The sequence below is a fragment of the Corvus kubaryi genome, unplaced genomic scaffold, assembly GCF_017639235.1.
Source record: "Corvus kubaryi isolate FWS band 111438036 unplaced genomic scaffold, C.kubaryi_AGA036_p1.0 69, whole genome shotgun sequence".
NCBI lineage: Eukaryota > Metazoa > Chordata > Aves > Passeriformes > Corvidae > Corvus > Corvus kubaryi.
In genome coordinates this window covers 5,084,568-5,097,790 of record NW_024582057.1, presented here as the reverse complement: position 1 = coordinate 5,097,790, position 13,223 = coordinate 5,084,568, and the positions used below count along the sequence as shown (strand labels likewise).

Below are 13,223 nucleotides of genomic sequence, written 5' to 3'. Positions count from 1 at the left end.
CTTTGATTACCATAAATCCAAACATGCGGAGTTCAGAAGGGAGAAACACCTAAAATATTTTATTGCATTAAAAAAACCCAACAACCCAAACTCCTGAATTTACAGGCTGTTGCTCATTTGGAGTATTCTGAAATCACAAGTGAGAGAGATGAACTTAAGTGCCAATGACTCCTACACAATCTTTAAAAAGCTGTCATCTCTGTGGGATTTTGAGATGAAAACCCTTTAACTCTCACCTCCTCATTGCTTGTACAATTTTCTGCCATACGATATGGCAACAACATATTGAAGAATTAATATGAGGAAAAATTGACAGCCCTCGATCTTGTGACCTACTTTTTTAGCACTAAAAATGACGTTCAGCACAATAGGAGCTGATGGTGTTGATGTTCACTGAGGAGCTGTGCAGGTGGCACATGTATTCAGTACGGTCCAGTGATTAAGGCCCTGGATGGTGGGCCAGGAAAGCCAAGTTCTCAAGCTGGCTTTGTGACTGACCTGCTGTGAGACATCACAGAAGCTCACTTCTCTTCCGTGGTAAGCTTTTAGAGTTTTTAAACTCTTTGCATTTTATTATCTGTATCCTTAGTGCACTGCTAAGGCAAGGGCCCCTCCTGCTCTATTTGACCAGTGCTCCTTACGTGTGAGGAACACTGCATTTCAGGGTGATTATACACCCGGGAGAACATACCTGATGGTGCTCTAGCTCCATTTTGCTCTGCTTGATGATATTTTCTTTCTCCAGAAGCTCCTTCTGTTGCCTTTCAAATTCTTCTTTACCCTGTTTTGCATAACGTAAGAGACTGTGTTAAATCAAAACTGCTCCTGAGCTAAATGACAACTACAGGTCAAGAAAGAGGCTGCTTTGTATTGCCTTTCTCACTGGTAGTGCACCACCAAGAGTACAGAAAATGCAAGGATAGTGTGGCAGAGCAAAAGGCTATCCCTATCACATATGCAACAGTCCTGTTTGAGAGGAAGTAATCACGCTGGTGAAATTACTCTCAAATATGCATTAGCGCGACAATCAATTGCTACTTCCCCACAAGCAGCTTCTACAAAAGCCACAGACAATTCCTACATGGCCTTGTGCAGAACAAGGTGTTGGGTTTACCGACCTGCAGGTGAACATAATCGTAGTCATCCATCCAGCTCTTTTCCGAGACTTCACTGGTGGCATTGTAAGGGTGCTGGCCTTTACTCAGGAGCAGGGGAAGGGAGCTGCAGTGGGTCTGTGCTTTTTCTCCATGACGCTGCATCTGAGGACTGTCGTAGACACAGTCAGGAGTGTTCATTATATTCTCTGGTACGGTTTTGAAACGGGAGCTGGCCAGAGCCTGTTTGAAGAGCAGCTCTGCGTTGACACTGATAGTAGTGGTCAGCTGCTTGGCATCGTCCGGGACTGTCCTTGCCACCATAACAAACCGATCCAGGTCATCGCACTTGTTCTGCACTCTGTTGACAGCCAGGACATTCAAAGACCAGCTGTAGCTGTTCAAGTCATGACTGGTTTGGGTAAGGATCTGGTGAGAGTCCTCCAGCCTTTGCACCTCCCTCCTCATTTTGTTGAGGAGGCTGAACTCGGACAGGCACAAAGCATTGGCTGCCGATCCTTTGGCAAACTGGAGGTACTCCAACAGTGACTGCTCTACCTTATCCACAGCAGCGTGAATTTCATTGATGTGCTTCTCCATATATCCATAGGACCGCCAGTCTGGTGTAATGAAGGCTGTGAGGTGATTGACAGCTGTCTCCACCATCTGCTGGAGGTGATAAAGCCTCTCTATAGCAGTGTCTGGATCAAGGATTAGTCTTTTGTCCTGTGCAGTTGATGATGAATGAGAAGAGTCTTTTGATGTCGTTGAAGATGTGGACATGTTACTCCTCGTGCTTCCTGTGCTGGAGAAAGACAACCTATTCATCCCATCAGTCACATCCTGTAAGCCTTTATTGTCTTGGAGGACTTGTGGGGGAACATCATAGACACCTTCTCTTCCTTCTGCGATGAGACTTTCACTGAGTCCTGTCTGTTGTCCTGGGAATGCAGTTCCTCTCGGGGTATCATAAACATCTTTTTCAGGTGCAATTTGCTGTCCAAGAAATTGGTTTTGATGGTTCACAGGGATGTCATAAACACTCTGTGTCTGTGGCATTCCACCTGGCAATAACAGGCTCTCAGGAGAAAATCTATTAAGTTCTTTTCCAGTTGCTTTGGTGATGGGAGGAGGAATATCATATACTCCTTCTTGTCTTACACTGTGGACCACTGGAGATGAAAAATCCTGCAAGTTTTCCCTCAGGGCTGTATCATCTTGGCATGCAGATGGAGGTGCAGCATAGACCTGAATCACAGAACCGAAAACATGAAACCCTTGACTAGAATAGCAGAATATTTTACATCTTCCATATGGCCTATAAAATGCTGGGATGGAAGATCTGCTATTGACTTTCAAAGAGTCAGCTACCTATCCTGAGTTTGACTGAGAGTCAATTTTAATATCTCGCTTTTTATCACTCATCTTGATGCAAATTCTCATAAGCAGAAAAATCCAAAAAGGCAGCATGCTGCCACAAAGATAATGTAGGTCTAATTACCAGTTTATAGTTCATAACCTTAATTTCGATGCAGTGCTTCACTTTACCAGTTTTAACAGTTTAAAAACCTAAGGAAATCTTTGAAGTACTAAATCTCCTTTTCCTTCAGGATCATACATGAACCCTTGTTTGAACATGTCTTTGGTCAGACACGAAAATACAGGATCTTGTGGAAACAGAGTAATACTTACCCCTTTGGCAAGTGGTATGTCATACACTCCTAAAGCTTTTGCTTCTCCCGTGGGAACTGGAAGTGCAGGCCCCTTAACCGATGTGGGGGGAATGTCATATATCTGAAGAAAGAATAAACTGATTACAGAAACAAGTCACCTCATGGAAACCTCTGCTATCAGATGAGTTTTCCTAGTTTCTGTGTCTCCTCTCAAAAAGTCTGAACATGACCAGAGCTCTTCAAGTTTTTTTCATATGGGAGAATGTCTTGGATTTGCCCAGAATTTTGGACAGTTAGGAGGAAATGCACTTTGCTAGGTCTCCTTTGGGCAATTGTGTGGACAGCAGGCTGGAGAAATGAAGTCACAGCTGACTTCCATCCTGAGAGGTAAATCAGGGTCAGTCTATTACAGATACCTCTTGGGGTGAACAGGGGAGCACACGTGACCAGAACTGATCACACCCTTACATCCAGGTTGGGTGAGTTCCAGGTCCTGCAACCATCCACTCCACGTGTCTGTGGTCCTGGGGACTGACTGCTAAGGGTTTCCCCCAGAACAAACATATATTTCAAGCTCGTGGTGCAGTCAATAGGTGGTGAAAACAACTCCCTGCATAGCAGCTGTTCATCTAGGCGATAATTTTACCCTTACTGAGTGAATTACTGTCAACTATGCAACAACAAAGTACGGGGAAAAAAATGTTCCCAGGCAGCAAGTTTCTTCTGTTTAGATATACTCTTTGATCAAAACAGAGAGAACAAATGGGACTTTTGCCTTTGGTGTGCTGCCAAATCTCAGTCAACATCAAATAAAACTTTGAAATACGTCTGTGATCTGTGAATAAGCCATGGCATCTAATTAAAACATATCTTCTCTCTGAAATGAGAGAACCTGCCTTGCTCATGAAAGTCTGGTAGAAATTCATCACCTTTTGTGCCCTGTTCGCACTTTTGTTGGTACCTACCCCTTGGAGAGGGCGAACGGGGGGGATATCGTAGGCATCCTTCTGGTGTTTGGAAGGGAATTCATAAACATAACCTTGTCCTGACCGGACTGGTGTTATTACCTGTGGATGAAAGAAAAAGAGGAAATGTTAAGTCTCTGAGGATCTTAGAATGTTCTTCCTGTAACTGCACAGGGTATAAACAATCCACTCCTGTTAACATTCATGCTTCATTGGCAATGTTAGTAACACCACTCTGCATACCCTTCTGAGAGCTGAACACCCTAAAATGAGTGTTAGTAGCTACAAATGCACCATCTTTTCTTTCCAGACCAGCCCTGACATGACTGTTTGCTAGTGCTCTACACTGTCTTCTATTTCTCAAGCACAGATTCTCCAGCCCATCTGAGAGCTCAGCCCCTTCTTCCCACTGACTTCCCATTAGCACAGACCACATGAGGTGATGGCTACACCACCCACTCGCTGAGATCAGGGCTGTGTGTACACTGATCCTGCTAGGTGTGAGTGTCCCCACTCGTTGTCAGAGGCTTAAAATATTATGTTTAGGCTCTGGGAGTCTATGCCTTTGCTTGTAGAGGTATTTCCCACCTCCAGCAGGACTCCTTGTGTTACTGCGCTCCATAGCACAGCATCCTGGAGAACTGAATTTGAGTTGTGGCTAGGGAAATTCTTCACATAGAAGTGCTATGCTTAAGCCTTCCAAAGCAGGATGCTCAATTTATGCTGTCTCTGCTTGGTTTCTCTAAGAGATGGGAAATGTCAAACCATTCTTGAAGTATATCATGCAATCACAGCCTCTGAAAAACAAGAAAGCTTAGAATTTACATTTTTTGACATTTTGTAAACCATTAACTATCATAATGAATACAAATAAAATTTGGTGAAAAAGAAATGCCTTAAGTCTTGGACAGCATCTGCACAGCAGAATTTCAGTGCAGTGTGGTATAAAAGAGATGTTACCTAACCCCAAAAGAGAGCTGGGTTTGTAGTGGAAATGCTGACATCCTAACCTCTGCTGGTGCTATTTAGCTCTAAGAAAAACGTTTAAACACTGCAACCCAAAGGCACAAAATGGCAAATTACATAGGCTCGTATAAGATGTGGCTTTGTACTCAGCTGGGGAAAATTTTGTACCAGAGCTACCTAACCATCCCTAGAACTGGATGTAAGACATAACAGCATTTCTTGCTCAAATGGTCAGTAAGGATCCTGTGGCAGATTTTGCTGAAAGGAATCCTTGCATCCTGGCCAGATTTCACAGTGAGTTTTTCCTGACAGAGGTCTTCAGGGAAAGTCCCTCATGCCAACCCCCTAGCTCTTCTCTGCTATGTTAACAACACAGGCTTTCCTTCTTTTCACTTTTCCAGATTTGGCTGTGTAGTCTCTGCCCCTGTACCATGAAATAATCACTGGATTACCCTGCCCTGACTGCATGGGCCTTGGGGGAAGGAGGAAGTCACGCCTGGCAGGCGGGGAAGACCATGGGTTTTGCAACTGCTTTTCTTTGAATTAGCATCTGAAGACAGGAACTGGAAGCGATACAGTCTCCAGAGCGCTGCGTATGAGAGAACTCCCGCTCCGTTGGGTGTGAGGCTAATAGGCCTTATGTACATATGAGGTTTTTTTAAAAAGAATCTAAAAAAAATACATTAATGACAGGCCATTCCTGTTCCACAGAGTCACCTACTGCATTGCAAAAGGTATCTACAGGTAAAACTTTCAAGGAAGTTCTTTCTGAAGTAATTGGAAGCTTCCCATAATGGGTCACTCCAGACAGTATCTCTCCCAGGCCACTCTCATGTAATACTGGGATTAGTCTGTTTGCCAGAGAAAATTCTAACTTGTATCAACATCACTTCTTCATGCTTTTTCTGCCAGTGAGGGCTAGTGTGATCAGACTAGAATAGTTTGCCATGTATATTTTGCATCCTTTTCCCAGCTGTGTGCTGCCAGTCAAATGCTTTCTACCCAAATGAAGAACAGAAATATTTGGTTTTAAGCAATGTTTACTCAGAGGTTCCTTTCAAGGGCTCCAAAATTACAACCATGGAGTTGCCTCAGTGAGTCATTTGGTGTTTTAAAGGGATCCTCTGGGAGAACTGACAATGTACAGTAAAAACAAAGGGCTGTTTCCCGGAGCCCATCTCCACCAGCCCTTCTGCTGCTGTGAACATTGTGGCATTAGGCTGCTTGCTAATATGCTGGGAAACTGCTTGACCATCCCAGAGAAAAGAAACAGCAGGGTGTTCATGGTGGGCAGCCAGCGGCCCCACGCAGCGCTGGAAGCAGGAGGAATGATGTGCTGCTGCAGTTTGACTCTGCTTCACCTGCTGCTTGTTGCCTAGATGGACAAAGCAGGACTCAGGCTGTGTCAGACTCCAAAAAGGCAGATAGTGGTCGCTCAGTGTGAAATTTTTATAACCCCTTGCTCAGTTTTGTTCTACACCAGAAGCTGAATGAGTAAACTCCTTCAGGACTGAAGACACCACCACTCCCTTCTTGCTCAGAGAATTAATCTCCATGAGCAAAGTCACAGGCCTCTAATACAAAAAAGAGAGTTGATCCAAGCAGCACAGGTAATAAGGCATAGAATCACAGAAGGCTGGAAAAGACCTTTAAGACCATTTGGTCCAACCATAAACCCAGCACTGCCAAGTCCACCACTAAGCCATGTCCCCAAGCACACACAAGTAAACCCACTTGCTCTTCTTACAGGTAAACATGGTATTTTGCTTTTGTAACAAGAAGCCCTGGTCACAGAGCAGATGATATCCTCACACCATGGAGCCTGGAACTTACATGGAAGAGAAGCTTGCTCATACCCAGTACTTGCAGAGAGAGTCTCCCTCACTCTGCATGCAGGAGTTTCATGCAGCTGCAGTTACTCTTGTAGCTCATCTTTAGAGGCCTTTCCCATTTTTCAAAAAATCCTGACATACCAGACGCTGTATGGAAGATTTACAGTACTACAAGGCCACTGGTTTTATTTATTATGCTGTGATACAATCCTAAAAAGCTACACTAAAGCTAGATGGGCCACATGAAGGAAGCCAGTTTCACTCAGCACTGCAGGACTTTTTATATCATCTAGACACTTTTGCACTTTCCCAGACCCAAAGCAGTGGTCAAGCAGGGTAACGCCTTTATTTGGTTGAAACAAAACCCTGCTCTGGGTGTGTCTAGCTTTTGTCAAAGAAAGTGAGAGGTTAAAGCACAAAATGCTTGATTCTGGGTATTCATGAGTTCAGTCTGCCTGCAAGTGCAACCGTGGACAGAAGACCTGAGGCGTCTGCAGGGCTGTGTTTAGCAGTGCACTCTACTTAAGGTAGCATTTATTTTCCAAATAAAAATGCATCAGATGCTTTTATGTCTGCTCCTCTTTAGGCTTTTAAAAGAGTTATATGAGAGGCAGAAAATAAGACTTTAAGAAACCCAGCGACAACCAAGGTTTGCTGATAACATGAAAGACAGCTTTTTTCTCCCAGTGACTCGGGTATATTTTCGTGTGTGGAGGATTATTATCCAGTAACAACATGTTATGAGCAATTTCACAACGAAATCCCCTGCAGATGATAATCTGGTCTGTACCGAGTACAAGAATATTTCCTCTTGTACCTCCACTCCTCTTTCCTTCCAACACTTTTCATTAAGCTAAATATGCCTCTGGACTGCTTATTCCTGGTCAATTCAGAACAGAAGCAGCTCGTCGCCAAAGCTTGAGTAAACATTTTGTTACAGTAGTTAAAAGAATGCCCACACTACTTGACTAAGGCAAATGTGGGGCATTTGTTCTTACTCTCATGACCTCACATGGGACATCAGGACATGGCATTGTCCTGCTTCTTCTGTATGAGGAAGAGAGGGGTAGCTGGGCAGATGAAGAAAGAAAGATACCAAACCCAGTCAGAAGTAACTTTTGATTTTGGATATTCACCCATAAATATATTAAATTAACTTGATGCTTCTGAATGGGAAGCTCAGCCCTCCCAATGCATTGTTGAACAATTTTTTATGGTTTTATTTTTGACGGTAGTTTACTTTCGAAGATGACTTCAGAAGGAAGGAGATGACTGTAAAGGAAATGTTCCCCCTTTCCCACTTCTAGAACAGGGATAGCAGCCCTGTCTGGCACTCAAGAATTTATTTTCTAACAAATGTCATTGAACTTTATACCTCACGAGGATTATTTTTCCTTTTACCTCTTCTCTTTTAAGAATGCCTGTGGTCATCCAAGTATAAAAAAAACCCCTGCATTTCAAACCAGCAATTTTCCTTGTTTACGTGTTAAAGGAAACAGATGGTGTTCCCACAAACTATCTAGCCCAGCATTCTCAAAACATTGTTAACCACTTAATCCATGCAGAGCAACTAACAGGGACCAGCTTTGGCTCTGGTGAAACATGTAATGAGCCTTCAAACTTTCAGTACTGCAAAACAAAGGCAGCTGAGCAGAAAGTTTGTTCTGTTCCTGCTGAAGACCACGCTCTTCCAAAAGCAATTACTTGGGCCTTTTCCATGCCAATGGCATGTCCCTAACCAAGAAAAAAGAGCTGAATGTGCATGTACTTTACAAAATATCCAGTCCTGCGGTTCATTAAATCCCTCTTCCCTAAATATAGGGGGGGAAAAACCAACATTCTATTTCTTCCAGGATTAAAATGCATGTTAGGCTGCAACAGAGAACATTCCTAACTACGGCAACAAGAAGACCATTCTCGTGCTTACAGCCAATACACAACACTGTAGTTTACACTGTTTCACAAGGACAAAGAGCAAATAAACCTACTGAAGCAAACGAAATTACTCTGAATTTATAGCAGTACCGTGGAGGGCAGAATTTGGCCTGTTCTCATGAACTCCAGTTCCTGATATGCAGAATGATGGGAAACAAGTGAGTTTTACAGGTGAGAGAACTGATCAGAGGTATGTTGCACCTCTGCAACACCTTGCCCCACCCAAACCACAGACAGAGAGGGGGGCTGAAAAGGGTAGCCTGGTATTTCCCAGTACGGCCTCTCAACCCCGAGAGCCCACTGACTGCTTTTTAAATAGATCAGTGCTTTTTGAAGGTGGGAAAAAAGAGGCATGTATTTTAAATCGAGATGAAGAACTGTACTAAAACATATTTTCCCCCACAATGCCCTCCTCTTCACCTCGCGGGTAACTCTCAGCAGCTGATGAGCTACTACCATCAACTGCTTACCCTGGGAAGAGTTCTGCCCTGGAGGAGGCCAAGTGGTGGTACATGAAATGGGGCTGGCACAAAGCCTGGATATGAGAAAAATGAATCAAAGTGTAAGGAAATGAAAAAGAAGAAAAAACCAGTTTTGTTTTCTGTTGTAAATTATATCTGTAAATTTAATATGAAACTCTAATGGTTGAAATTCTGTTCCTGAGCCTCTTAAGTGGATATGTAACAGCCACCTGGGCTCTCTTAGGCTTGTAACAAGCAGAAAATAGACAAAGAGAATATGGGGAAATATTATCAGAGAATTAAGGAGAAAAAAATCCCGACTCTCTTTAACTCCTAGCCTTTTGCAAGGCAGTGGCAAGAGCCATTAAATGATGTCAGATCAGGCAGTGAACCACCTCTTGGCCCTTCTCTTTGTTCTGCTGCATGTACTTAGGAAGCCACGTGTGTCTCCTTAAAAGTTTTGGGGTTTTTTCCCTTGGGAAAGGTTCAGTGGCTAAGTTGAACTGCAGGAAGGCTAGGTTAAAAAACACAGTCTCTAAGGTAATTTGGGTATTTGGCTAGCTGGCTTAAACTCTGTCATTTTTACAGAAAGCTCATAGTGTTTCCACTCATGTCTTCTGCAAGCTGCATCAGGATTTTCAGTGACTGACAATGAATCTCCAGACAGTAATACCTACTGTATCCCTTTCTGTTGCCTGCTCTGAAAAAAACAAGCAATCATGTTTTTACTTATTTATTTGCTGTATACAATAACATACAGTGTATTTCCCCGCTGCCAGTGAGTAAAGGTTGGAGTTTCACATGTGCTAAGGATTGTCACTCTTACCAATGTTTGGGTTTGTAAGTTGCTATAGTTCTTAGATTACGAACTCACAACACTTTATTTTAATCCAAATAATGTATGAACATTGGGCCACTATAAAATGTTCTGGTGCAGTATTTTCTGCCAAGACTGAACTGTTGGAGAGCTTTGATCAAGTCTCACAAGCTGGAAGAGAGGGGAGGAAGCCTGTAGAGGCATTTCTTCTGGTGCACTGGACTTGTAGCTGCAACTGTGAGTTGTTTCTAGTGCTATGGCCCAAATGTCTCTGCCAGGCAAGAGGAAATCGACAGAAATGACGGTATTGATTTTGTGGGCTGAGTGAGTTATCAGCTCTAGCACACAGCAGAAAGAAATGCAGCATCAAGGCACATTGTGACACCTCTGCCTGTCTCTGAGTGGGTGTTCACAAGTGAGATTTCTTAGAATATTCAGAGGTGTGAAGGTAAGAACACATGACAAATACTACCCTGATACAGAACTGATTTATTTCGTGATGCTGCTTTCATCTTCAAAAAACTTGCTTCTTTTCTCCTACACTTTATGTCCATTTGCTGTCCAAGACCTACACCCTATGAAGATTCTGCTGTAAGTGCTCTCAAAATCTAAAGCAGGTCCAGATATCACTTACTCATGGTGTGTTAAGTTAAAAATGCTTAACTTTGCAGGCTCGGGCATTTAAACAGAAACTTCTAAACGTGTCTATGAAGTGCCTCAGCAGTAGACGCCCAGTTTTAAAAAATGCCCCTGTGGTATTGTCATGTAAACAACAGTAAGTAATGAAAATGGGTGTTACAATTTTGAGGTTGTATTATTTCAACAAGACTTACACAAGTTTTGGGTTGTGAGTCTTGAAGATATAGAGCAGAAGTTGTGAAACAAATCTACGATAAAAAATGTGATATCACAAGCTGGTCTGGATTCAAACCCTCACTGCTGATGAAAAGGGTATAACCAACTGCTTTGCAACTAATCCTGACTTCTTACCTTCTGGTGTGACCTCTTCCATTAATGAGTACACAAAAGCAGGGTCATTACACTATTTTTCAGTTTTGTATTTTTCCTAAATCTGAAGTGCAGGTTTATTCTTTCCAAACAATTAAAAAAAAATATATATGTGGCGTTACATAAATGTCCTAAGCTCTGATTAGTATAAAATGACAGGGCTGTATGAAGTGTGGTGGAATAGTGCTGAACTTGCATTAGCTGTAGCTTTAGACAATAGTGTTGAACCTTTTTCTCACTGATGTTCATGATTGCAAACTAAATGCAGATAAAAAGATCTGTATCTCCAGATCTTACTGAATGAGCTGTACAAAGCACAAAAAAATGCTCAACAATTTTGTCACTGGCAAGATTTGACTGGACTTTTTTTATTTTATGATGTTTTCGTGACATGATCCTGCTCTCTCTCACATCAGCTCTAGGGCTTTCTGCCAGTTGTGTTATGAGCAACATTTCTGCTTGCTTCAGTGGAACAGGCTTGGTGCTGGCTGGCCTTGAATTGCAAAGCTGACTGGGAAGGGGTATTTCCAAGATTCTGGTACGAGTCATTCTTGCTTACAAAATGTAATTAAAGAGACTCAAACCAACACTTCTGAAAATGTCCCATTTTTGAGAGGAGAGGAAGAGAACAAGAGAGATGAGCAAATCATACCATTACTATTAAATTATCAGCATTTTTAAGAGGGGTGTGAAACTCTTGATAAGAGTTTTACCAGTGTCATCTCCATGACAATTACTCATATTTAGGCAGACAGAGACATCATAATTTTTGCATGCATTGGCCTACAGAGCTAAAAAGCTGACATGTTACGGGACTGGTGATAGAACAGGCATGAACTCTGAAATAATGTCTATGGATGGGTCTTACAGAGAAAGAACTCCCCCCCAATTATTGTGTGGTAAGTTTTAGTGAAGAAATACGTGTATCTGCTAAAGCATTCTCTGGAAACCTGTGATTAAATCTGAGCTGCAGTTTTGATAAATGAAAAGCATGTGGCAAAACTCAGCACCTCAGCATTCAGGTTTCTTGTCCACGATAAAAAAGAGTATCTTGCTTTGGCCAGCCCAGTCTGTCGAGTCTCCCCACCTCAAAAAGGTTGTCACATGAACAACCATTTGCAAACCAGTGCTTGTTTTGTGTGTTGGTAGTACTATGACTGTCTCTTCTCAAAGACAGAAGCCCAAATTTAGGGCAAGTTTGGAGGACGAGAGGAAAGAAAGAAAAAGGAAAAGGTGTTAAGACAGGTAGGGCAGAGAGTGTCTTGTTGTGAATGACATGAAATCCTAAAGGCTCACAAAAAAAACCCAGTTTGGTTCAGTCCATACAAATAATTTTAGTTCTTTTAAGGTGCTTCATCTTATTTCTGTTATTTCTTTCCTACTATATTGAACTTCTAGATGGAAAGTTTGCCGGGGGAGCTTCATTTGGGAATTGTTGTAACAGGGTATTTCCATGACTTCTTGTTTTCCTTCCTTTAAGCCATTTCTCAGAACAGATCATTCCCTGTCAACAATTTCAGTTTTGTGAATTGGCATTTCCCAGTGGGCAAAAAAATGGTTGAGACAAAGCATTGCCAAAAAGTTTCAATTCCACAAGAGTGTTCTCAGATGTACACTTGGGCAGAAACAATGGAAGTGCCCCATAATCATTTAAGTTGGGAACTATGCTGCTCTGAGAGAGAGAGGCAAATAAAACCTTCCATGAGGAAGGAGCTCAGTTTGATTTGATTAGATTTGTAGAGGTTCTCTGGCTCCCAAGCTGTACTTTGGCTCCATTTCTGTATGGGTATCTCAGGGCAGCTGTACAGACAAGTGCTCCTACTAACTGGTGTTTAGATTAACACAGCTTGCTTTGGCAAGTTTATAGAAGGCACAGATACTTTTTAAACAGATATAAACTCCATCCTTAATTGTTTGTTGCATCTGTATAATAATTATTCCAGACCTCAGTCATGACTGATTGTGCATATGTAAAAGTTGTGATGATAAGAACCAATGGGAATATATTACTGTCTTTTAAGGATTAAGGATGGACTGTTTTATGGAAGGTTTCTGTCTCCTAGGAAATTGACTACATTAATTTCACTTTGCTCCCATTCTAACAGTCTGTTTGGGGAGAAAGATTAATTTAGATTTGTGTTTAAAAATGAAAAAAAAAGATGCAATACTGCCACTGCTTATAAAAAAGAAAAATTGAAATGTTTCATGCAAACATATGGAATGATGATATTCTGATGCTAATTAGTTGTCCTCCAAATCAAAACATCTAAAAAATCATAGAATGCCTGCCAAGACTTTAGATTTCACTAGAACTGTGTTTTCTGATGGTCAGCAACTTGTCTTCATCTACCCATTTCCTATCTCTAGAAACCACACTTCCTCCTCATGATGCGATTCACTTTCTGAATAATCAGTTTTCCACTCACGTGGAATTTTTTTTCTAAAATGCTCTGCTGCTGTGCTTAGTTTTTA

The 13,223-nt window shown here is 42.0% G+C and overlaps 1 protein-coding gene and 1 long non-coding RNA gene across 3 annotated transcripts in view; one reads left to right on the top strand and one right to left on the bottom strand.

The window, feature by feature from the left end:
* The window catches only part of NEDD9 (neural precursor cell expressed, developmentally down-regulated 9), a 73,253-nt gene that overhangs the window by 2,753 nt on the left and 57,277 nt on the right, over window positions 1–13,223 (bottom strand). For both annotated transcript variants that reach the window (XM_042049187.1, XM_042049188.1), the window contains 4 exons: window positions 3,733–3,834; window positions 2,787–2,888; window positions 1,119–2,342; window positions 692–781 (listed from right to left, as the gene is read on the bottom strand). In XM_042049187.1, coding sequence (XP_041905121.1) covers window positions 692–781; window positions 1,119–2,342; window positions 2,787–2,888; window positions 3,733–3,834 — 1,518 coding nt within the window. The remainder of the gene's footprint in view (window positions 1–691; window positions 782–1,118; window positions 2,343–2,786; window positions 2,889–3,732; window positions 3,835–13,223) is intronic.
* Window positions 1–13,223, top strand: part of LOC121674675 — a 48,002-nt gene that overhangs the window by 12,819 nt on the left and 21,960 nt on the right. The window contains exon 2 of the long non-coding RNA XR_006019768.1: window positions 5,100–8,636. This is a non-coding gene — a long non-coding RNA (uncharacterized LOC121674675). The remainder of the gene's footprint in view (window positions 1–5,099; window positions 8,637–13,223) is intronic.